At 37.8% G+C, this 26,902-nt stretch overlaps 1 protein-coding gene across 1 annotated transcript in view; it reads right to left on the reverse strand.

Moving 5' to 3' along the window:
- The window catches only part of LOC109921031 (actin related protein 2/3 complex, subunit 1A), a 30,859-nt gene extending 17,959 nt beyond the window's left edge, over nt 1-12,900 (reverse strand). Inside the window, exons 1-3 of the mRNA XM_048609618.1 lie at nt 12,772-12,900; nt 10,585-10,689; nt 1,582-1,804 (exon numbers count right to left, since the gene is read on the reverse strand). Coding sequence (XP_048465575.1) covers nt 1,582-1,804; nt 10,585-10,689; nt 12,772-12,835 — 392 coding nt within the window. The 5' untranslated portion in view covers nt 12,836-12,900. The remainder of the gene's footprint in view (nt 1-1,581; nt 1,805-10,584; nt 10,690-12,771) is intronic.
- Between the last annotated feature and the right edge of the window lie 14,002 nt (nt 12,901-26,902).

Below are 26,902 nucleotides of genomic sequence, written 5' to 3' on the forward strand. Positions count from 1 at the left end.
TTCTGCTGCAAAGTGCATACGTATGAATGAATATGACTTAATCGTGACACATACAGTGGCCAACTATTGCACCAAAACTCATTATTTAAGCTTATTTATGAAGATTATAGTAATGGAGGTCACCCAGTACACATGAAACTAGCAAAGGAAGGAGTCAGCATATTCAAGAGATGAGCTGGAGAGGTCAGGACAAATGATGAGAAATATTAAACAACATGTTTTAACAAGAATATTTGAATACTGTTCTCTTTGGAAATCTCTGCATTCTGTAGTGTTCTATTTAGAAATCCTTCTGTTCTACAGAGTCTATTTCCAACACAGATCCCAACAAAAGGTGCATATTTTAAAAGCTAAGGAAACATATTTAAGCATTTTAAACTCATTGTTTAAATTAGTTGGGAGGTTAAAACTAACCTGACCCAATTAAAGAAAGCAATGAAAATAACTACGGCTAAAAATATATTTGACATTGAGGCAATGGCACCCATCCTCTGCAAATGACCTGAATAATGACTGAAAGTACACACTGTAGCTGGTATACAATTGCTAACAGAAAAAGGGTCCAATTTTCTTCTATTCATTTACATGCTAAACAATGTCCGTCTGAGGAATGCAGAACAAATTTCGATAAAGTCCCAGCACATGCAGATGATATGAATGAGTAAATACTTAACACAGGTTCACTCAGAATCAACAAAACATCAATTATCCAGCTACAGTTCCAATAAATGCTATTTACATTTTTTAATGACCTGGATGAAGAGACTGAGTGCAACACTGCTGATTACAAAGCTACGTGGGAACGTAAACTATTAGGAGGATCCAGAGACAGACTAAATGAATGGAAAAGGTGGCAGAAGAACAACAATGCAGGCAGGTCTAAGTTAAGAAAAATTGACATTTTGTTTAAAATGATGAGAAACTACTCCATCTTAGTTTTCAGAGGAATTTGGTGTTTGGTACAAGAATCAAGATTCACAAGCACATAGGTTTAGCAAACAATTAGGAAAGTAAAGTGTATGTTGACCTTATTGCAAGGGGTTTAAAATGCAAGCTGAAAAGTTTTGTTGCAATTGTACAGGCCTTTGTTAAGATCACACTTGACATATTATGTACAGTTTTGGTCCCCAGATCTAAAGAGGATAGATCTGCCCAAATTTAAGTGCAACAATGGCTCAATAAACTGATACCCAAGACAAAAGGCATGTCTTATTGGGAGAGCTACGATTCTCTCATGATTTTGAAGATTAAGAGGTGATCTCGTCAAAACTTTAAATACTGAGAGGGTTTAAAGGGCAGGTGCTGAAAACTGTCTTTCCCAGTTAAGATTCTACACCCAGGGATGATAATGTCAGAACAAGGCTCTGGCCAATTAAGATCGAGATGGAGAAATTTCTTCAGAGTGGAGTGTCTTTTGAGTTCTCTCTTGGCTATTGCACATCTGACTACAGGAGAAAAAAGATTTTATCATCTGACAAAAATTATTGCCATACCAGGATGTTTAGTGCAAACAATGCAAAACTCAATTCTTTAGAAACAACTGTTATTGAAGCATTCTTGTTTGATCAAATAAGCACCTACCAATCATTTTCTCCTTCAAAGTAGCACACGGAGATCAGCCGAGCACCACTACCTACAGCGAACTTATTTTCCTGAGGCGACCACTTCACAAATGTTGCAGCACGGTTAATTCTTAGAATGACCAACGTAGGCTTCCACACGCCGTCTTTCTGACTCCATACATAAGCATTACGGTCAGCACCACAGGTTACAATGCGATCACTCTGGGGAGCCCAGTCAATGCCTGTACAGAAAGTATAGCGATGAATTCATGTTAAAAAAGGATTAGGAATCCTAGAACCAAAACATACCACAGACAGTAAATCTTATTCATGCTGCTAAATTTGCTTGACTTCAAATGTCCAAGAAAACATTGTCAAAAAACACCTGGTCAAAACAAGACAGTTCAGTCCTTCAGCACTTAAGTTACAAATAACCTAACCCTTGCTAGTTAATCAGATATAATGATAGATAGTTTCCATGATGGTAACATTTATTTAAGTCTAATTTAAAGGTATATATAATAGAACTAGAGTCAAGTTTCACAAGTTTAGTTATTTTTTGTGCTAGATCACCAAGTACAAATAACTCGCTTCCCGATTCCTCAAAGCCTGTCCACTATCTACAAGGCACAAGTCATTACATCCTCTCTGCTTGCCTCATGGCATGTACTTCAACACTCAAGAAGCTCAATATCATCCAGGACATAGCACACTCTGCTTGATTAGTATGCCATTTAACACCTTCAACTTTCATTCCCTTCATCAATGACGCACAGTGTCAGTAGTATGTATCATCTACAAGGTGCACTGCAGCAACTGGCCAAGATTTTATAGCACCTTCCGTATCTATGACCTCTACCGCTTTAAAGGCAGTAGATGCATGTGAACACCATCACCTGTGGGTTTTTCTATGATAAAATATCATATATGATATTGGGTGGAAATTAGAAATAGCAAGGAGAAGAAGTCACTGATATGTGTGGTCTATAGGCCAAACAATGACATTGTGGTGGGGTGGGCAATAAACATAGAAGTAGCTAATGCATGTAAAAATGGTACAGCAATTATCATGGGGGATTTTAATCTACATATCGATTGGTCAAACCAGGTTGGTCATGGCAGTCTTGAGGAGGGGTTCATAGAATGCATCTGTGATAATTTCCTTGAACAATATATGTGATGGAACCTACGAGGGAACAAGCTATTCTAGATCTAGTCCTGTGTAATGAGACAGGAATAATTAATGATCCTTTTGGAAGGAGCGATCACAGTATGTTCGCATTTAAAATACAGTTGGAGCGTGAGAAGGTTAAATCCAGTACCAATGTCCTGTGCTTAAACAAAACGAGACGATGATGGGATGAGGGAGGAGTTAGGCAAGGTAAAATGGGAGCAAAAACTTTATGGTGGGTCAATTGGGGAACAGTGGAGGACTTTCAAAATGATTTTTCACAGTGCTCAGCAGAAGTATATTCCAGTGATAAGGAAGAACTGTAGGAAAAGAAATAGTCAACCATGGATGTCTAAAGAAATAAAGGAAAGTATCAGATTAAAAAAAAAATACATACAAAGATTAGTGGGAAACTAGTAGGTTGGGAAATCTTTAAAGGCCAACAGAAAGTCACAAAAAAAGTTATAAAGAAAAGTAAGATAGATTATAAGAGCAAACTAGCTCAATAAATAAAAACAGGCAGCAAAAGTTTCTATAAATATGTAAATCGTAAAGAGTGGCGAAGGTAAACATTGGTCCCTTAGAGGATGAAAAGGCCAATTTAATAACTGGCAATGAGGAAACAGCCGAGGCATTAAACAGTTATTTTGTGTCGGTCTTCACAGTGGAAGACACAAATAACATGCCGAAAACTGATGGTAAGAAGGTTATAGCAGGTGAAGACCTAGAAACTATCATTATCACTAAGGAGGCAGTGCTGGGTAAGCTAATGGGGCTAAAGGTAGACAAGTCTCCTGGCCCTGATGAAATGCATCCCAGGGTACTAAAAGAGGTGATGGGGGAAAATAGCAAATGCACTAGTAATCATATACCAAAATTCACTGGACTCTAGGGTGGTTCCGCTGATTGGAAAACAGCCAATGTGACTGTTTAAAAAAGGAAGTAGACAAAATGCAGGTAACTATAGGCCAGTTAGCCTAACTTCGGTAGTGGGGAAAATGCTTGAATCTATCATTAAGGAAGAAATAGCAAGACATCTGGATACAAATTCTCCCATTGGGAACACCCAGCATGGCTTCATGAAGGGTAGGTCACGTTTAACTCATTTGGTGGAATTCTTTGAGGACATTACTTGTACGGTGGACAATGGGGAACCTGTGGATGTAGTGTATCTGGATTTCCAGAAGGCATTTGACAAGGTGCCACACCAAAGGCTGTTACATAAGATAAAGTTGCACGGTATTACAGGTAATGTATTGGCATGGATAGAGGATTGGTTGACTAGTAGAAAGCAAAGAGTAGGGGGCAAATGGGTGTTTTTTTGGTTGGCGGTCAGTGGCTAGTGTGCCTCAGGGATCAGAGTTGGGACTGCAATTGTTTACGATTTACATAGATGATTTGGAGATGGGGACTAAGTGTGTTGTGTCAAAATTTGCAGATACACTAAGATGACTGGTAGAGCAAAGTGTGCAGAAGACAAAGTCTGCTGAGGGATACAGATAGTCTAAGTGAGTAGGCAAAGGTCTGGCAGATGGAGTACAATGTTGATAAGTGTGAGGTCGTCCATTTTGGCAGGAATAACAGCAAAATGGACTATGTTTTAAATGGTAAAAAATTGCAGCACGCTGCTGTGCAGAGGGACTTGGGTGTCCTTGTGCATGAATCGCTAAAAGTAGGATTGCAGGTGCAACAGGTAATTAAAAAGGCAAATGGAATTTTGTCTGTCATTGCTCGAGGGATGGAATTTAAAAACAGGGAGTCTATGCTGCAGCTGTATAGGGTCCTGGTGAGGCCACACCTGGAGTACTGTGTGCAGTTTTGGTCTCCTTACTTGAGAAGGGATATACTAACACTGGAGGGGGTGCAGAGGAGATTCACTCGGTTGATTCCAGAGTTGAGGGGGTTGGATTATGAGGAGAGACTGAGTAGGCTGGCATTATACTCATTGGAATGCAGAAGAATGAGGGGAGATCTTATAGAAACATATAAGATTATGAAGGGAATAGATAAGGTGGAGGCAGGGAGGTTGTTTCCGCTAGTAGGTGAAGCTAGGACTAGGGGGCACAGCCTCAAAATAAAGGGAAGCAGATGTAGGACTGAGGTCAGGAGGAACTTCTTCACCCAAAGGGTTGTGAATCTGTGGAATTCCCTGCCCAGTGAAGCGGTTGAAGCTACCTCGCTGAATGTGTTTAAGGCAAGGCTAGATAAATTTTTGAACAGTAAAGGAATTAAGGGTTATGGTGTGCGAGCGGGTAAGTGGAGCTGAGTCTCAAAAAGATCAGCCATGATCTTATTGAAAGGCGGGGCAGGCTCGAGGGACCGGATGGCCTACTCCTGCTCCTAGTTCTTATGTTCTAAAATCGAAAGTATTTTTTTAACCAATTCTAATTCTTTCACAATCAATATTATAGAATATTTTGTTCTATGAATTACATACTTGTAAAGCACTAATCAATTTACATTTGAATTGCAAAAAATGTTACACATTCCTCAATTGATGATGATAGCCAAAAGGGAAATTAAAACTGTCAACCTTACAAAAGTTCCAATAGAATTCTCAAACTAGACCAATAATTGTAAGATATGCAAAGCACAGAGAAGTGTAACCGTTAGTTTACAAAATAAAAGTTGGGTCAAAAAATATACAGAACACCCAACATGAAAAGTTCTCCAAGTCAATACAATTTTGTCAAAGAAAACTGAATGTCAATTCAAGGAAAAACATTTTCATGCAAGTGGCTAGGATCTGGGATGTACTGCCTGGTGTATGTTGGAGACAGGTCCAATGGAGCCTTTCAAAAGTCAGTTGAATCATTTTCTTAAATGAGCTACAGGAAAAGCCAATGCAGCAAGCACAGACATGACTAGTCAAATGGTCCCCAATGTAATCATTCTCTGATTCTACAACTTAGGATAACCATATACACTCTTTAAGACACAGCTTCCACATCTGCTACAATATTTAACAAGCTGAGTTAATTACATTTTTCAATGCCACAGATTGTCAATTGCTGTAACATCCCTAGCATACTGAGGAACCGAGCTGAGATCTCAGCACAGTATGAGGATTAAGCACAGAAAACTGGATGAAGACAGACAAGAATTAACCCTTGTCTTCTGTAAGCAGGATGCGGAACCTTTTGAAAGCACAGCTACACAATGCACCGTTAACATACACTTATTTTAAATGAAAGCATAATAATTAAGAAAGCACAAACACAGTAGCTTAATATAATTATTAGATTATAAAACATTCATTCTTTGCTGGTGACAAAAGACTAATTTTTAAAAAATCTTGATCTGTAGATACATTCAGTGGTGTCAGTTACTCCAAAAATTCCAAGCAGTCAGAATATTAATGGGATTAGACTCAACTCGTCTTTTGACTACATATATGATGGCCTAAGCCAAGGATTTAACAAACATCATTTGCCATCTAGACGAACTATTTGTCTGTTCCACACATACTCTGCCAAACCTAGAGAAGAGGCAGCACAGTAAGGTGGTTAGGCAAGACTTGTAGAACTCATTAGGTACTCTTGTTATACAGTGACTGAATGTACACAATAACAGTTCTGATGGATCAGTATAATTCATCCCTTACAGAAAAATAAAAAGAATAAATAAAAAGCATGGTATATTTGCCAGTGATCATGTTCGACTTGATCAAAGTATTCCAACTCTACTCTAGATTACTACTGACTTCAGAGATTAGAGAAGTAAATTAGACAGTGTAAAATGGGTTGCTGATTCCTTATCACCTATTTCACACTTCTGCCAAAGACAAACTTCAAACCCTTCACCTTACTCAATGAGGAACTTGATTTGACTGAATGAATGATGTGTGAACAGTTTCACCAGAAAATGTTTATCATTTTTTAAAAAGAACAGAATAGGTACACTACACTCAATTAATTTAGTTGTCCCTGAGCCAAAACCTTAAAATTATACTAAAGAACTTCAGTCTGTTTATTACGTTCTGCTTGACATTAGTAAACCTGCAATCAGACTGAAGTACTCTCAGGGAAAATGACTGCCTCATCCATTAAACAATAAACTTCAGTGTTTAGTGTGCAATTTTGCAGGTAGGCCTCAAAGGTCATTTATCTTCAAGTATTGGTTTGTCATTAAGTCTTGGATAACTTTAGCAATAAAAACGCCCAACATTAGCACTTGAAAATGAAGCAGATATGGTTTGTCCCATTAACTTTGAATAATTTTATCTCAATGGGCATGGATTATCCAGTTTACCAGGGGTTAAATTCATCATAGCCCCAGAGGAGCGTAGGGTTGCTCTCTCATTACAAAGACACGACTGGTCATGGTTTAATCTGAAAGTCACCAAGCCTCAGGTGAGGGGTGAAATCCAGAAGGTGGGACTTTCATGATTACGCAGACTAGGAAAGGGGACATCTGAGAGGGATGTGTGAAAACAAGAATGAAAATTTTTAATTTGAGACCATAAGATGGAGAGCTGGTGATGGCCAGAAAATAAAAAGGGTGATGAGTGATTTAGATTTGAAGTGAGTAAAAATCAGGCAGAGTTTAGGATGAACACAAGACAACGTCAGGTACAATGTGGAAGGCTAGCCAGGGAAGCATCAGAATAATCAAAGTCAAGTGAAAAGAAAAGTATGGATGAGCTTTTCAGTAGCAACACAGGTGAGGGCAAGCAGTCATGCAATGTTGTGCAGGTGGAAATACGCAGCTTTGCTGACTGTTTGAATATGTGGTCAGAATCCTAACTTGAGACACACCTAACTGAGGAGGTTCTGAACATTTCAATCAAGTTGTGTAATTAACAAGGATGAAAATGGTGTACAAGAAATGACGTTTGTGATGAGGACCAATAACTTCAACGTCAGTCTTCCCAATACCAAACTTGCAGGAAATTTTTGTTCTTCCAATACGTGCTAGATAAATAGTGATAAATCAGAGGCAATTGAAAGGTCAACATATACCATAATTGTCATCTACTTGCACCTTCCCTGACTTCATATTTACCATAAAGCATCTTTCCATTCATTTATCATTGAACCGAGAACAGTTTTAGTGATAAAGTGCATTGCTTTAAATGGTGCAGATAAATATGGCTCTAAAACGGCTAAGATGTTGTTCAAAGATGTTGGACTCGAGGGAGCAATGATGAAGGTTGCACAGGAAGGGCTAGGGTGGGAGGAGTAGTCAGAGCAGAATAGATGGAATCAGTGAGGTTGAGGGAGAGTTGGCTGCATGGAGGGTAAAGGATTTGCTGGGGGGGGGGGGGCAGAAAGGAGTCAAGGGAGGGGAAGAGACAGGGGAGTTGAGGGCTGCGAGAGAAAAACAGGGTGGGGAAGGCACAAGGGGAGTTTGGGGCAAAAAAACATGAGAGTTAAGTCAGGGGAAGACTGTGAGGCAGTTAAGGTGAGGAGAAAGAGAAGGCAAAGTTGGGGTTAAAGGAGATAGAGGAAAGAGTTCTTCTAATGACAATGGCATTAAAGGTGGTTGAGTATTGAAATTTAGCAAATCATTAACTGTTTAGGTGTCATGAAGATAGAGGTCAAATTTTGCTCTTCAATTTTTACAGTCATTAAGGCAAGGTACGTCAGTGATTCCAAAATTTCTTATTACGTACATGAACATCTTTGCTCACGTTCTCACTCTAACTTTATACTTTCAACGTTAAGTGTAAGTCATGCCAATTTGCAATATAAACAGGACAGAGGAGGGAAGTTCAAAGTAGCCAAGATTTTCTGCCTTTTGTTTTACAAATAGAAAATTTACATACCTACTCCACTCAGCTCAACAGCTAACTTCCTAAATCAGAAAAAAAGGTACTCAGTTTTAGATGGAGCAAAACTTGCTCACTTGGTGATAAGAGACATAGATTTAACTTTTTGCCACTTTCCTGTTGTATAACTACTTTGTATTTAAACATAAGCAGGTGGCAATTCACTTGAATCACTATTAATAGGCAGAGATCAAAACTCATGTGGTTGGGCTTGGAGCTTTCTGCTTGAAATGTGCAACTCTGCCAGTAATTATAAACTGTGTAAAGGTTGGCCTGTACTCTTCTCTCATCAGTTGACTTTTGAAGAAGTCCCCTAGAACATATTTCTTTAGTAACAAGTTTGTTAAAGTTTGAAAATATGCTTGATTTTAGACTAAATCTTAACAGTTCACTTTAAAATCAGTCGTGAGAACCACTACATAATCAACTTGTTGGGGTGTGGAGACAGTAAGGATTGCAGATACTGGAAGCTAGATTCAATAAACGTGGTGCTGGAAAAGCTCAGCAGGTCAGATGGCATCCAAGGAGGAGGGAAGTCAACGTTTCAGGCCGAAACCCTTCACCTCCCCAGTCCTGAAGAAGGGTTTCGGCCCGAAACATGGACTTCCTGCTCCTCGGATGCCGAATGACCTGCTGTGCTTTTCCAGCTCCAAATTTGTTGGGTTGAGAGTTCGGTTAGCTCAGTTAGCTGAATGGCTGGCTTGCGATCCAGAATGATGGTAACAGTATGGCTGCAATTCCCACTCTAGCTGAGGTTACCACAAAGGACTTTCCTTCTCAAATTCTTTCCTTTCCAGAGGTATAGTAACCCTCGGGTCCAAGGAGAAAGGAGTCCTGTGGTCTAGTAGGTCTACGGCAACCACTCTTCACCAGCTTAAGAATGATTTATAACTTCCAGTTTAACTTTTATTCTACATTAAGTGTTAAGAAGAGGAGAGATGGTTTTAATTAAGTTTTGTTTTGAGGAGTTTTTAGGGGCTGTGTGTTGGGGAGACCAGAGGGTTTGTTTGTTTGGATGCATTTTTAATTCGGCTTTACAATGCTTGCAGTGAAGAAATATAGGTCAACAGATCAGTGCAGTAAATACAGATGAAAGTTGTGTTGTTGACTAGTGACAGCAGTCCAGGGACATACAGAAACACAGAAAAGTCTAGAGGTCAGTCAGCTAGTAAGTGAGTCCATGCCACAGAAAGACCACTGAAACCGGTGTCTGTTTTGAAATTAAAAAACAGGCAGTCCCTGGGATACAAATGGGCTCTGTTCTTGAGTCTGTTTGCAAGTCGATTTGTTCGCAAGTTGGAACATAATGCAGAACAAAATAAAATAGCCATAAGTAATTTTATTAATAATTAATTAATAAATAATCATAATTCATAAGTAATAACCATTCACAAGGAACTACTCAAGTCTAATCTTAAGAATTAATATTAATACATCCTTGAATGGGATAGCGTTTCTAAGTGCACGCCTTCATAAATCAGGGACTCTCTGTTATAGTGAATTTAGTTTGTTTTAGGTATCTCAGGGAGACACACCAACTGAAGCAAAAAAAAAGGCATCTGATGAAGGTGTAGAAACTTGCTGGAGGAAGACAGGTTTCGGCTATGCAAAGAAACCTTGTTAGAGATCACAGCAATTCTTCGTTGGAGTTTTTAATATTTGTTTGGGTACTGCTGGGATAAAATGAATAGTGTGAATCTGTTCAGTGTAGTAAAGTTCATGACTTGCATGTTTAATAAACATTTTACTCCACGTTAAATGTACAAGGGCAGACTCCTGTGAATGCATTTAGTCATAGACCACCACATCGAAAAGAATTATGCCTCCCAAGCCAGGTTTAACTCAGAGGTCTTACTTGTCCAGTATTAACATTAGCTGGGATCATAAACTGCCTTTATTAGTGTTGATATTCAGTAGCATTTTTGAATGAAGATACACAGTATCATCTTAAAAAGTTGATGAAAGTTGATGTGTAATAGCAATTAGCAACAGGTTTGCCACATTAGTTGGCAATCCCAATTCTTCAAATAAGTCTGGAGTATTAATTGCTGGACCCAGAAGCATTCAAACTGTTTTTGTACCTGTTATTCGACCATTATGCTCCTTCAGTTCATGATTCTTGATCCACTGGTTTCCACTTTTCTTATAAATATGAACCTCATGGTTATTGGGGCTAAGTGCTATCTCTGTAGAAATCAGAAAAACAACTAGTAAAATAAAAAATTCACATTAATAATCACTTATTCAATCTAAACTGTTAAGAAGTGTCCCTGAACCTTAAATTCAAGGTTTCTAAGGATAACTTTATTAAATTAGTAGACCAGAACAAACAGTCTATGCAAGTGATCTGGTAAGTTGCAGGTTTATCCTAAGAGGTACAGGTACAGTTATAAACACCCGGATTTCCAATAAGATGTAGCTGTAACCAATACCTGATCATAGGAACTCTACTCAACTTTCCAATGATAGCAATCTAGATAATCACATATTATGCTAAATTTCAATTTCATAGACTCATTGGCTATCATCTGAGGTCATACAGGCATTGTTTGTTTTGGAGTAATACTGGGAAATGTTGTGCAATCCATAACCTACTCTGAAGTGTTCCCTACATGTTAGAACACAAGGTTTGAGGAACAACTTATAAGCTTCAGGGTTGACTAATTAAAAATAATCCTCTGCTTTTATTGATACCGTTGAAAGGTTAAATGCCACTTACACATACCATCAAAACGTAACACATGTTGCTCTAAAACATCACCATAATGAGCAGCTCTAACTGGAGTTTATTGATCATGAATGCACTAGTGAAATGGAGATTTCAGCAAAAAATCTTCAAGCATTGGTCTTTGCTGAGATAGGAAACGCAAACCCATTTCCACCTGGTCTTTAGCACGATATATATGCTGAAAATGTGTCGAATGGCAGAGGACAATTTGTAAACCAACATTAGATTTAAACTTTGATTTCTCCAAAGCTGGAAATGCAGCAACTGAACTACCTGTCCATCCTTCAAGATTATGTATCCCATCAGGGTGTGGTGCTTTGTTTCCCTTCAGGCTAACATACCAACTTCAAAAACCATCTCTTTTCTACCAACCTCTCGAATAAACACCAACATGAAGTACTTATTCAATATCAGTTTATGATTTTAGTCTGAATTGGTATTCTCTTGTCAGAGATTCTACCATGCTTTAACAGTTACAAACTTAAATCAGTACATGTGAAGTGTACATTCCTTTCAATTTTCCTCCTCATACACCATCAATGCCTCCACTACCAGATGTTATTTTCTCATATTCTTAAAATCCTCAAAAGGCCCCCAATTTTAGTTAGTTTCTAATTTCTATTTATCAGTGAATCTTGAAGATAATAGTTTAGTAAACTGCTTAAACTGAAAGCAACAGAAATTATTCATTAAATATTATGCCAACAAAAGCATGTCACAGGAATGACTGACTTTTTTCCCCATAATTTAAAGGTGACACCTCTGAGCCACATTAATTGTAAGGGCATAGTTTGAGATGTGCCAATTTTTGCAAATGCAACAACAGTATTTTCTTAAGGAAACTGATACTATAATCTTGGGCAGTGGAAATACTTCTAATATGTGAATAACTCATTAGGATTCATATGTTTCTCTCTAAATAGAGTTAGCTCAGAAGAGTCATATCAGGCTTGAAACATTAACTCAGTTTCTCTCTCCACAGATGCTGCCAGACCTGCTGAGTTTCTTCAGCATTTTCTGTACTTGTTCAAGGTTAGTGCAGAACTAATTAAATATAGCCTTTTAACATTCCTGTTGAGCCCATATAAAAGAAGTCAACATGGTCAGTTATGCAATAACTATCTGATGTTTTTGAAGGCCTAGTAGTTTTATCACTGGACTGTAATTTGGAAACCCAGGTAATGTTCTGGGTATCCAGGTTTGAATCCTGCTATGGCTGGTTGCAGAATCTGAATTCAATAAAAATCTGGAATTAAGAATCTAATGGTGATCATGAATCAATTATTGATTGCTGGAAAAACCCAACCATGATCTCATTGAATGGCAGAGCACACTCAGTGGCCTGAATGGCCTACTTTTGCTCTTGTCTGATGGTCTTATTTATCTCTAGGATATGAGAATTAGCCAGCACAAAGTCCACGATTGATACGTGTCAGTGTATAATTGCCTTCAATATAAAAGCACCAATCTACAAGCATAGCTATTCTATCTTAAAACGGGTTATTAATGGTTTAGAAAAATATCTCAAAACGTAACTTACGTGTCCGATCTTGATTCCAGGCATGGCATGTGATTGGCTCAAACAAGAATTGATGACGAGACATTCTAGTGTCAAAATTTCCGTAAGACAGTCACAAAACCTGTAAGATTTTATAGAATGTGAAATAACATTTCCGTTTCAAACACAAACCTACTCCTAGAAACAAATGTTTCTCATGTGAAAGGATAATAATTAATGTGTATTTAAAAATCTGTACCAAATTATTGTAAGGAAGGTTGTCACACAAAGTATACATAAAATAGAACCTGTGGCTCAAGACCAACAGTATATAAGTAAACAGCATTGACTATGAAGGAAGAGTATTTCTTTCTTAAAAAAAAGTGAAAAACAACTGTTATTGTCACACTTCACATTAAAATGAAAACACTAACGGTATCCCTTTGAATACATACACATTTAGCTACCACTTTTTGGAAGGAGACAATCTTCAGCATTCAAGATTTTCTCAATAAATGCATGATGCATTATTTCTAGTTTAGACTAGTAATTATTGCCCAAAAGTACTTCACTGGTTGTAAAGCACGCTTTCTCAGCTCAAACTGAATAGCGCCTCGAATGCCTCTGGTAATACCACTAACTAAAGGGGAACAAAACATTCATTACAGAAGTGCACCTAGTGAACGTCCAGCACCTTTATCAAAATTCTTAAAGCTTGAGATCACATCACTGGGAAAACTGTAGGTATGAGCTTGAGTTCTAATCATTGTGTTCAAAGGGTGGGGACTCTGTAATGGTTAACTTTAATTGCTCTAGAGCAACCAGCCAAAAGCACCTTTACAGCCTGAAGATATCAATGAATCAAAGAATTCGAACATTTTTCTTGTGAATACCAAAATGTTTTTGATCACTGCTTACCAACCATTTCACGCAAGCACAGTAATGTAGACGTTTGAGAAATAATCATATTTTAGGAGTATTTCCACTGCACACTGAGACCCTGAGACCATTGGTCTCAATGTTTGAAAAAGTAAAACTACTTAACGCAGCTTCTTACACTGAAAAATAAGCCAACTCCTTTTGAAATTGAAGGTGACCTGTTTCACATATTATGAGGCAGTGCTTGGACCAAAAATATGTAGAGCTGTTTCTATTCAAATGTCTTCTGATCAAGTGAACCAATCTCCTATACAGCTGACTGAGGGACAAATCAAGTTTAATGAAGTCTTTGAACGCCATTATAATAGGAGGAAGTACATTACACTCTGCCATATCGGCATGAGTACAGACGAACAGCTATCAATTGTTTTGTTTGCCTCAGTAGTTCAATATTAAATGTAAGCAGGCAGCTACAATTAGGAATATTTCACTCTCCATATCACACCTCATATTTTTGTCAAGTTTTGATGAAGCAACTCCATTTTTTGCACCATTTTGCTGTATTAACTGGGATATATTTTAATCCAAAGCAACAAGAGACTGATTGTTCCACATTTAGGAAAATGCTGGAACCGAATATTCCGCTCGTCAGAAAAGGGTATAACAGAAACATATTATGTATCTGGGAACCATCTCAGCTGTTGTCCAAAGTTCAAACTTCTTGCCAAACGAGAAATGTGGCAGCATTGAGTTATTCATTTAATTACAGAAGCATGATATTGTTAATGGCTATAAAAGACATCAGCCAAATATTTGTGAATTTTAAGAGTAATCCTAATTATATTGTGTGCAGCAATTTCACAGTGCCCGATTCTTCAACCTTTCAAAAATTCATAAGTAAAATAAATTTACAGGAGTTCTTACCATTAATAAAGTTACCATTTTTATGAAGTTCAACTCAAGTACTAGGCTAAAACAAAAGTTGATTTTTAAATCAAGCCAGATGTACTAATTTCCCTATTAATAATGACAGACAACGCAAGAGATTTAAGGTTGCCTGCAGAACAGAATACATTCCATTGGAAATGCCAAATGTAAACAACTGATTTAACGTTGGAAGTACATTCTGACTGAAATATTAATGCTTGTTATGAATCATTACTATGTTTTTCATACCTAGTATAGAATCTTCAAGAATTTGGAACAATGGACATTCTTCACTGCAGAATACAGTAAAATATTCTACATACCAGTCACTGAAGTTAATTCTTCATCTACAGCATCAGAACATTAGGATTGTTAGTGACAAATTGAATCTCAGCACTTGGATTAGACACATTTGGCACTGAATCTCATTTGAAAAGGTAACTGAAATGCTGATTAGCAAAACCACACAAATAGAAACCTCACAGTCTGCCAGCTAGCTAGGATTAACACTTCCAATCAAACATTTCAAGAATTTGCTTTTTGCAAATTATAGTTGGCTGGTAATTTGCTAAACCACAATTAAAAGGTTAATTCAAATATTCATAATAGATGCATAGATAACTTCAAAATAACACTTCCAGATGTTGAATCTGCAAGATTGTCATTGCTGCTTCACAAATAAAACACACTCGATTCCTCCTTCCTACACCAATTAATGACACAATAACATGGCAGTAACAGAAGGAATAAGAAATTTAGTGTTGCCAAAATGGTAATTTAGTCCAGTTTATATTCTTGATTAAAATAAAGAATTGACATCAAAACAAGACATTATTGAGATTTTTTTTTTATTTACTAGTGGGACGTTGATGTTGCTGGATGACCAGCATTTAATGCCCATCCCTACCTGTCCTGGAGAAGATGGGGGAAGAGCTGCGTCTTGAACTGCTGCAGTTCAAATGCTGTAGGTAGAGCCACAATGCCTTTAGGAAGAGAATGCCTGGATTTTGCCCCAGCGACACTGAAGGAACGGCATTATATTTCAGGATGATGAGTGACTTGGAGGGGAACTTGCAAGTGGTGACGTTCCCACATATTTGCTGCCCGTGTCCAGAGTCTAGATGGAAGTGGTTGTGGGTCCGGAAAGTGCTGTCTAAGAATCTCTGGTGAATTTCTGCAGCAAATCTTATAGGTAACTGCTACTGAGCATCAGTGATGGAGGGAGTGGATGATTGTGGATATAGTGCCAATCAAGCTGGCTGCTTTGTCCTGGATGGTCTCAAGCCTCTAGATAGTTGAAGAAGCTGCACTCATCCAGACAAGGGGGTGGAAGTATTCCATCCCACTCGTGTCTTGTGCCTTATAGATGGTGGACAGGTTTTGGGAAGTCAGGAGGTGTATTCCTGGCATCTGACCTGCTCTTGTAACCACTGTATTTATATGGCGAGTCCAGTTGAGTTTCTGGTCAATAGTAACAACCAGAATGTTAATAGCAGGGGATTCAGTGAAGGTAACACAGAATTTCAAGGAGCTGTGGTTAGATTGTCTCCATTATTGGATATGGTTAATGCCTGGCATTTGTGTGGTGCAAATGTTACCTGTCGCTTTTGAGATGAAGCATGGATACCATTCTGGTCTTGGTTCATTTGATACTAATTTAGTATATGAGGAGTCACAAATGGCACTGAACATTTTAGCTGATGATTGCATAATCCCCACTTCTGACTTTAAGATGGAGGGAAGGTCATTGAAGAAGTAACTGAACATGGCTGGATCTAGGACACTACCCTTAGGACCTGCTGCTGAGATGTCTTGGGGCTGACGTGACTGACATACAAGAACCAAAACCATCTCCCTACATGCCAGGTATGACTCCAACCAGCAGAGAGTTTGCCCCATTGATTCCAGTTTCGCCAGGGCTCCTGGATTCTGGCAAAACATGGCCTTGATGTCAGGGGCTGTCACTCATTTCTTGAATTCAACTCTTTTGTCTATGTTTGAACCAAGACTGTAATGAGGTCAAGAACTGAGTGGCCCCAGTGGAACCCAAACTGGTCATCAGTAAGCAGGTTGTCGCTAAGCAGTACCACCGTTGACAACACTTTGCTAATGATCAAGAGTAGATTAATGGGGTGAAAATTGGCCAGGTTGGATTTGTCCTTCTTTCTGTGTACAGGACATACTTGGGCAATTTTCCAATCAGGTAGATGCCAAATCAGCTGCAGCTGTACTGAAACAACTTGGCTAAGGTTGCAGCAAGTTCTGGGGCACAAATAACTGACAAATAAAACATACAATGACAAGAACAAAACTGTTCTTGAAGCTGCTCTGTACAATTAGATCATGATTGATCTGCTAAAGTCGTAACCATTTTGCTTTTGGTTTAGAAAGTCTTAAAATGTTCAGCTGATCTAACAGCATCAATAAGTAGACAGTAAATGTTACTTCACAGAATGTGAAGCAGAGGGGGGATGGGAACAGAAAGCTTTTTAACCTGAATGATAGATCAGGAATTTGGTGCAAGTGGACAATGTTTTATGTTCAATACAGAAGTGTTCTTCTTCATCTCCAAGCTAGGGGACTGCAACTTACTATTTATTACTTTATTAAATCCTAAGTACTTAACTAATGAAGTTAATAAGTAAGGTTAGACAGACATAGCAGGGCAGGTTATGAACCATAATTGCAACAGGAGAGTTTGCGTAGAGCAATCTCAAAAAAAAACTATATTTGAGGCAAGTGTGTGCAGTTTGAATAACTTTGGCTCAAAGGTTTTGACCTGGAGCTCGAGCTGCAAATTGCAAACCGACGGTCAGGAACAGCGAAGTGTGCCTGAGTCAAGATGTTATTAGAATCAAGCATGGAGTGATACAGGAGTTTTATCTTTCGAATTCAACTAACGAGCACGAGGTCCAAGCAGACAATTAAAAATTAAACATTTGTTTGTATGAGCGGCACGGTGGCTCAGTGGTTAGCACTGCTGCCTCACAGTGCCACCAACCCGGGTTCAATTCCACCCTTGGGCAACTGTCTACATGGGGTTTGCACGTTCTCCCTGTGTTTGCGTGGGTATCCTCCGGGTGCTCCGATTTCTTCCCACAGTCCAAAGATGTGCAGGCTCGATGTATTGGCCATGCTAAATTGCCCTTGGTGTTCAGGGATGTGTAGATTAGGTGGGTTACAGGGGGATGGGTCTGGGCGGGATGCTCCGAGAGTCGGTGTGGACTTGTTGGCCCGAAGGGCCTGTTTCCACACTGTATGGATTCCATGAAAAACTGTGGGGTAGATGGGCAAACTGACTATAACATCGTTATGCAGGAATCCATTTAAGTGAACTCACTGATACGACTCCAAAACTGTAGCATAGGCATGATTCTTTTATAAATACATTTCTATATAGTAGAAATGCAATTAAAGGCAGTTTCTTTTGCAGCAATGTGAATAAGAATATTGAGCAGGGGTTTTCATCTGAAAATTTTAACAGACTGCAAATCCTATTTCTGGTGGATTAAAAGCTATTCAAATTAGTAAGGCAATGCTTCAAGCCTTCTAGCCACCAGAGGTCAACTTGTCTATTCAATGTGACCCAAATCAAGCAGGCAGGTTATTCCCATGAAAATATTGTTTATGTAAAAGTCAATTTCATGGCTTCTGGTTGCAAAATTGGTTTTGAAAATCCATTCATTACACTAATATATACTGTATATTTAAGACATATTTTGAATGTAATAGTCTTTCCTAATTTCACTTAAGATAGGTCCAGCTCTAACATTTAGACTGTGCACCTTAGCATTCAATACCCTAACCAGTTTAAAATATCTATCTTGTCTATTCACCTCAGTATGAAACCTGTAATCAAAGTGAAATAACCAGAGCATGTCTGCAAATTATTAAAAATTCTTAGCTATATAACTAATTAATGGAATAAATTATTGAATCATTTTAATTTGCTAATATAGAACTACGGAATTCCACACTAAAAGTAAATATTAGATATATTTGTGTATACTTCCATTATTTCATAATGCAGAACCTATTTCCTAACAAAAAATAACTTTGTGAGACACCTTAAAGGAAGTATTGTCAAATATCAATAGAGCATAAAAACCACTGAATGAACACTGTTGTACTTTGTGATTTTATTGACAGTGAATGGGCTTTGGTTTAACTATCATACAACAATGCAAAGAATACAATACCTCATTTTCACAGATTATTCTGAAACACAGGTTAACAGTGATAATATTAAAAGGCTGAAGCGCATCTCTAGAAGTTAGTGTCATCCTCAGTGGAAATGCTACGGGACCATTAGTCATTGAATTGCAGTCAGCAATTTTTCTTTTAAATAATGCTGGTAGTCTTTGAATGCGCAGTCAGGCGGATTTAAATATTGATCCAACATTCTGCTTCCTGTCCCTCTCAATCTGGAATGCAATATGTTACTTGTAGAAGGTTTCACTTTTAACTTAACTGAAACATTGGGTGCTATGAAGGAAAAGACAACAGACAAAAAGGACTCAATGGATGTTGCTCATTCACTGATGTTCTGTGCAGTATGGCCTGTAGAGTATTTAGTATAATATCCATAGGTGACAGAGAAAAAGAAATCACCAGTAGATCTCAAGACTGAATGATAAATTGCATTAGAATTATGTGCAAAATACATCTACCTCTAACTGCCCCCAGTAACCACACACAGTTCTATAGTATGGTAGGACAAAAATCCAGAGTTGTACAATGAAGTGCTTTCCACAGTCCAAGCAGAAAATTAAAAATTGACATGCCTATAACACTTTATTGATAGAGACAGAAACAAAGCTTAACCTAATAACCTTGTGTAGGATTTGACACTTCGAGAAAAATTATAGCATTAATGTCAATTTACAATGTTGTTTCTTCCAAGATTCCATCCTTTTGTTGGTAAGTATTACCTGTTACCTAAAAAGATTCAAGAAAATAGTAGGATTCATCCTGCATCCTTTTGGCACATAATCACATATCGACAATTGATACTTAAACTCAAACATTTCAGAATATTGTTTTTCCAACTACATAAAACATGGCTCTGGGTGGCAGTACTTTAACAGCAAGATCAAATACATTAAAAGGCAATCAATAGACTAGTGACAGGATAATTAAAATCAACTAATTTTTTAATTGATTAAAATTGTTGAAGTACAGATTACAACATAATTTTTGACTAAGCAGAGACACAAGTGTGAGAAAGAAAAGATCTGTATTTGTAAAGTGCTTTTTGCATCTCTGGGTGTTCCAAAGTGCTTTGCAGCTAAGGAATTACTTCCACAGTACCATCACTATTGTTTTAGTCAATAAAGGTGCAGCTTGCAAGCAACAAGTTTCTACAAACAATGAGATGAATCACTGGTTTATCTACGTTAATGCAATTTGAAGGATGAGTATTGATTAGAATAGCATTAGTACATCGAGATCTTGATAAATGCCCCGGTTATATTCTGGAAAGCCATTTGGTGAAGGTAGAATCAGTGCAAATCCTCTACAATTTTAAGCATCTACTTATGGTTTCACAGTACAAACATACACCTCCAAAGTGAACAGTTTCAGTCTTTTGTCTTTTGACAGGGACACTGAATGTCCAATTAATGTTCATCACCGGCATGCAATTGAACAATTTACATGAAATTAACAGATGCCTCCAACTCTTAAAAATTATACTATTTGTACAATTGTGACTTTTAAAATAAATTAAATCAAAAACCTGTATTCATTGAGATCATTATATTTCAAGATCATTCAGGATGCTTAACAGTTTGTGATGTAAAAAAAACTGCAGACACAGGCAATTGATTTGTAGCCACCCATTTTGACAGACGTCCTTCCTCTCCAGCATGTTTCAAGCCAGAAACATCAATCCGTAATCTTTTCTCACTCGTGCCTATTGTAGTTGTATAATTATCGACTACCTATTCAACATTAAATTGATGTTCTATCTTCTGTACATCAACAGTGTAGAATCTCACAATTTTAACAAATGGAATCTGCTATCCACTGCCACCACAAGCTGAAGTACTTTTCACAACAGTTTTATTTTATCTTTCCAATCTATAAAAACATTTCCCTATTTCACTCATTGGAAATATATAACCAGTGACACCAGAAATCTGATCAGATGATCTGTATGCAAAGCACTGTAAAATTTACTAGCTTTATATTCTTTGGGTCATGCAAGGATGGGAAATTATTTCTTCCATTTCTTCATACTTAATTTTAATGTTTTATATGGCATTAAAACATTCTAGACTTCGGGATGCTTCATCACAGCATTCAAGTCTAACTTTGTAAAACCAAATAGGTGGTCTAGTCTGAGTGACCAAGCAGTTCAAATAATCAAACAAGCTCCACAGTTGCTCTGTCTTCTCTTTAGATACAATTTTAACTTTCTTTGAGGGCCTAGTATGATTAACTAGAATGGGCATAACGCTCACTAAACAGGATTATTGATTTCAGATTAGTCCAGCCATACCCTAGTAATGTCTGAACAAATATATTTAACAGCCCCACAAGCCTAACTCCCATTTCATTCCAATCTTATTAATACCAGATTTTTTGAATTCCACTGTACCATCCATAAGAATTTTCAATGAATCATGAAGATGCTTAAAAGTTTCCTTTATGATACCAACAAAACACTGTGGGATACGCTTTTAATTGAACATAACCTATTTCAGCACAATAAATCTAATTAAAAATACCACACCCTGAAAACACCATTTGGGCCACTGTTGCACTTCTTCAGTTTCTTTAGCTTTTCTTCTGCATTTGTTGCCTCTTTGGGGGTGTTGCAGAAACATCTCTCTTAGAAATTACCACTTGGGTAATTGGTATTTTAAATGTAATAATTCTTTCAAGTCTCACAATTACTCACATTATCATCATCCAGTCCCACAGCAAATGCATTCTGATCCTCAGGAAACATCACAAAACATGAGCACTTGAAGTACAAGGTACCTTGTTTACTTCTTTCAAATTCTCACAGTCTGTGATTTTGTAAAATTATGAACTGAACTTACTTGTTTGCCTTGTCTGATAAATACACTCATCATCACGATCTATTATAAGTGTCTTTCTGTTCCCCGTAATCGTCTTATTATAAAGCAAGCCTCCTAAGTAATTTTTTTCTCTCCTAAATTACCACAGTCCTCTGAATTTTGAGACCTCAGACTTGATGAAATCCCATCTCGTTACACATAAAGTAATAAAATATACAGAGAAAAATTGAATTAACTGCATTTTCAGGACCAAGCATATTATACGATATAGAAGTCAATTTGGGATTTCATTCACAGACAGTTGCTAAGGATTGTATTCTCCAACCACTTAATAGAATGAAGTGCCCATTCCAGAGAGGTTGTCAACTTGATGTCTGGCTGATCAACTAGCATTTTATGCAACATCTTACCACTCACTGCATGATTCCTGTCACAGTCTATTGCTGAAAGAATTTTCAACTACAATATTCATGACCATGATGTTTTTACTTTCACATCTTGGAACCTGTTACTGGCAACTCCTTTTGATTATTTGTCAGAAACTTTGCTGATGACCTATGTCTGGCCCCTTTCCATGTATGCCCTTTTGTCTTTACCAAGAATTATTGTATTAAGATAAAATCAGGTTGTCAGGTTTACAGAATGTAGACTTCAATTATTTCTTTGTCACGTTTTTAGTTCTATGGCAATTACCTACTAAAGTCACGTGCTAGTGGAAGGCTTATATTCTGTCATGGCACCTTCCTCAATAATCTTTTACAGATGTAAGATTTCTCACTAATCATTATTAGCCTTATATTCTTGGATCACATCAATCTTCTTGTGCCATGCCTCCACCTTTTAACAGGATTTTTAACTTTTGAGAATTAGGATGAGAAAGTTGCCTATGGATCTTTAAGATAATTATCCTTTCTCTGATTATCACTTTTTGATTCCATTAATACTTGCCTAATATTCCAATATGAAACATCATGTTTTGCTCAAGGAATACAATTGCCTGACCGAGCAGCCTGAAGATCCATTAATTCTACAGAGATAGAAAGGGACAAGGCCATGGAAAAGTTCAAAAACATGGATGAGAATTTTAAAATCAAGACAGTGCTTGATCAAGGTAGGTCAACGAGCATATAGGTGATATACGAAAGGGATTCAGAGTAAATACTGTTGGCAGAATTTAAATGACAAAGTTTATAGAGAATAGAATGGAGATGATTAGCCAGGTGTGCATTGGGATAATCAAGTCTGGGGGCAACAAAACATGATCAAGGATTTCAGAAGTAAATCTATTTAGATAGGGACAAAGTCAAATGATGTTACAGAGATGGAGAAAGGTAGTCATAGTGATGGTACAAATGAAGTAGGAAGCTCATCTCAGTCAGATGGGACATCAAGGTTGAGAACAGACAGCTTTAATCTTAGGGAGACGGATGGAAGTGGCAGTCCGAAACAAAGTTTGGAATAGGGATCAAAAACAACAGCTTCAATTTTCCCAATATTTGATTGAGGAAATTTCTGCTCATCCAGTACTGAATGTTGGATAAGTAATCTTATAATTCAGTAACACTGGAGGCATTAGAAAAACAGCTGCCATGAGGGATAACTGGATATTTGAAAATTAATGCTGTATAAGTACCAGAGAGTAATCATGCCTTGACAGTTGAACTTTTCAGCCATTTCGTAAAATGGTCATTAAGATTGTAGTTTTCTAACTGAAATTTTTTTCAATTTCCAGCTTAATTTAACGGTTCCCTGCTACCACGTTACATTCTAGAAAGGCAGTTTGTAAAAGATAGAACCAGTGCCTATTATTAAGCACTTTTAAGCATTTAACATTACAAGTATATACCTCCTAACCTGTTAGTGAATAAAACAAACCTCAAAACTACAGTTTCAGTTTGATTCAACCAAGGAACTAATTACCTCTTCTGAAAGGGATGCCACTAATATATTGTAGCAAATAAAGTATTTAAAACAAAGATCCCAGGTGTGAGCATGCCCTCCAGTCAAAGAATGCCTGAAGCATACTGGTGGACATCTGGGCCTGCATGTAGCCACAGTAGACAGGCAGGGAGTTAGGCTGATTGACCCCCCTCTCAAGAATCTGCAATTAATACCCACCATCTGTACATGACTAATATACAATAAACATGTCCATAGTATCTAATATGCCTACATTAACAAAAGAACTGTTCCTTTAACATTGCATTTCCATAACACTCCCTCTTGCACTGAACTATCACTTTAAATTCAATGACCCAGCTGTGTAAATACACACAATATGCATAGAAGTTGCTTAAACTAAGCAGCACAACTTGGATTTTTCGTAATTCCTACAGCAAAACATGAAAACAACTGCAAACTGCCACCGAAAATGTTCAAACCATGAGACAATTAAATGAGCAAAAGTTTTTTTTAGTCTTCGGCCACAATCAACTCTTTTTTGCCGTGATTGTTTGACAAGAACACTTTACATTCCATCTCTCTTATCTTATTGTTTCCCCACCCTATTCAGACTTCAACCGAATGACTCAAGTCCCATAACTGAAGATACCAAAGGTTGGTACAATACAACTTTAAATTCAGAAAACAAATATCCATTCTAAACCAATGAAAAGTGCAACGCTCTGTAATAATTGGCATTTCAGAGCATTCAATTAACTTCAACTCTAAATTCAAGAAAACATCAGAACTTTCTGGAAGAAGAACATGACAGCAGCTCCTTCATTCACTTTTATACAGTGTAAAGATTATTAAAAGCTGACTAAATTATGTACTGTTGCATTTTAGCTAAATAATTGCTAAGTTTTCTGAATTTTCAGCATGAAAAATACACTGACTTAAAAATCTGTCAATTAAGTTCAGAGGTACGCTTTCTACACAGCTGTCATGGATTCAAGCCAGGAAGCTGAACAGAATTGATGAGAAAGTGTTGCATATCTCAGTGTCATCTTTCAGGTAAGACACAATCCAAGGCCCTGTTTATCTCAAGGAAGAAAACGGATAGTCTCAGTGCCTCAGCCAACATTCAACCCTCAACCAACACTAAAAGAACAGGCAATTTATCTAACTGCTTTTTATTAGAGGGGTCAGTTGATTTCATTGGCCAGATGGCCAACGTGTTGTTCAGAATATGGTGCAGTTTCAATTTTCATTACAACTAAAGTTGACTAATGACCTAACGCAATGTGTCCCTTAGAGTGGAAGCCAATGGCAAACCACCAATGACAGAAAGCGCCAAAAAAAAAAAAAAACTGGCTCACAAAGCAACAGCAATGAGCCAAGGACCTGCCATTAGGCAGAGCACGACTGGAATGGAATCCTTATTCGGCACTCCCCCAATCTCATGGAAATTGAATTTTTTGAAGAGGTAACAGAAAGGCTGGATGAGGGTAATGCTGTTGCAGTGTACGTGGACTTCCAGAAGGTACTTAACACAGTGCCACACAACAGACTTGAGAAAAATTATAGATCATAGAATAAAAGGGACACTCGCAACGTGGCTACAAAATTGGCTGAGGGTTAGGAAACAGAGTAAAGTTAATGGATATTTTTCAAAAAGAGGGAGGTTTGTAGCGGAGTTCCCCAGGGATCCTTGCTTTTCCTGATATGCATTGGTGATCTAGATCTTGGGGTGCAGGTGACAGTTTTAAAGTTTGCAGATGACACAAAACTTGGAAGGATTGTAAACTGTGAGGAGAGATACAACATACTTGTTAGATCTCAAATGGAGTATTGTAACAGATCTGGGCAACATACTGTAGAAAGGATATGAACACATCAGAGACTGAAGTGATTTATGAAAATGGTTTCTGGGACTGTTTTCCTCCAAGAAGACTAAGAGATCTGACAAAGGTCTTCAAAATTATGAGCTGCTTGATAGAGCAGATAGTGAGAAACTGCTTGTTCTTATTAAAATACCAACAACTAGAGGCCACAGATTTCAAGTGATTTGCAAAAGGAACAAATGCGATGCAAAAAATCTTTTTCTTGCAGGATACAGAATGCATGCCCAGAAGTGGTGGAAGCAGGTTCAACTGAGGCAAACAAGAGGATAGTAGATGATTAATTGAATAAAAATAACGTGTAAGAGTCTTGAGAAAAGGCACAAAATCGACAGTCTGTAATGATGCTTACTCAAAGATTCAGTGCAGACATAATGGGCTGAATGGCTCTTTCCACACTAATACTTCTTTGAACATGCGCAAGTTAGCTGCCACGCTTGCCTGTAGGAAATTTCCTACAATTCAAGATAATTAATTGGTTGTGAATTACCACAGTATCCAAAGGATGTGAAAGGTGCTACACAAGTACAAGCTCTTCCCAGTACCTAAACCATACCACATTTAAGACCCTGCAAGTGGCCAGCATTACTTAAATTATTACTTGCATCTCACAGTATTTTACATTTGACAATAAAAAACCCCACAAAAGTGTGGCCATTTAAGCTGACTGGAACAAACATGTTACAGGGAGAATAGAATTTACATTTCTAACAAAATAATCTAAAGTCATAAAGTCAATGTGTTCCTTTCACAAGGACTGGATAACACAGACTTGTTTCACTCTTGCACCAAGAAGCTCAATGTTCTCTTTCTTGACAAAGCCTAAATCTGGATAAAAATTTTACATGCCTGTGCACCTTGTGGCAAAACTGCACATACAGACTGTGACTTAACCTAACAAGGCAAACATTCACAGATGATTAAAAGATTTCACATAAATCGCTTCTAAAATTTTATTGTACTGGCCAGTCAAAAGAAAATACTATTGAACCCTGTCCTTGCTCACGAAGTATGTTAGCACTGAGGACTATCAACAATCTGACTTAATCATGTCAGGTATACAAAAACAGGATTTTTGTCAGGTAACCTGCTTTAAATTCCTAAAATTTCATGCTTTCTCTCCGTTCAAATTAAAACCCTGGCATCTACGAGTCAACTTGGATCCACCCCGAAGTAATTATTGTTTTAAGGGGGAAGAAATGAAAATCAACACAAAACAACGACGTCTCCCCATCTGTTTTAATACTGGCACTGCTTCAATAGCTCCAGTATACCACATAATTGTTAAACACCCGAGTTTCAGCCTAGGCCGTCATAGTAAACCCACTTTAATGAACTCCAGTGGAAAATGTGTATTTCTGACCAACTGGCGCTGTAGTAACTCTGAGTAGTGAATTGTCCCGGTTATTGGGTCATGTTCACTTTTTGTTGTATCCCCTCACTTACATTGCCAGCCCGAGCCCCAAGACAAGGCTCATCCTCCCCCGTCCCCGATGCACTCCCACACCGGGCCTGAACCCCAGGTTAGGGGCAGGTCGCGGGAGGGGACAGGAGGAA

The sequence above is a fragment of the Rhincodon typus genome, chromosome 21 (assembly GCF_021869965.1).
Source record: "Rhincodon typus isolate 14 chromosome 21, sRhiTyp1.1, whole genome shotgun sequence".
Classification (NCBI taxonomy): Eukaryota; Metazoa; Chordata; class Chondrichthyes; order Orectolobiformes; family Rhincodontidae; genus Rhincodon; species Rhincodon typus.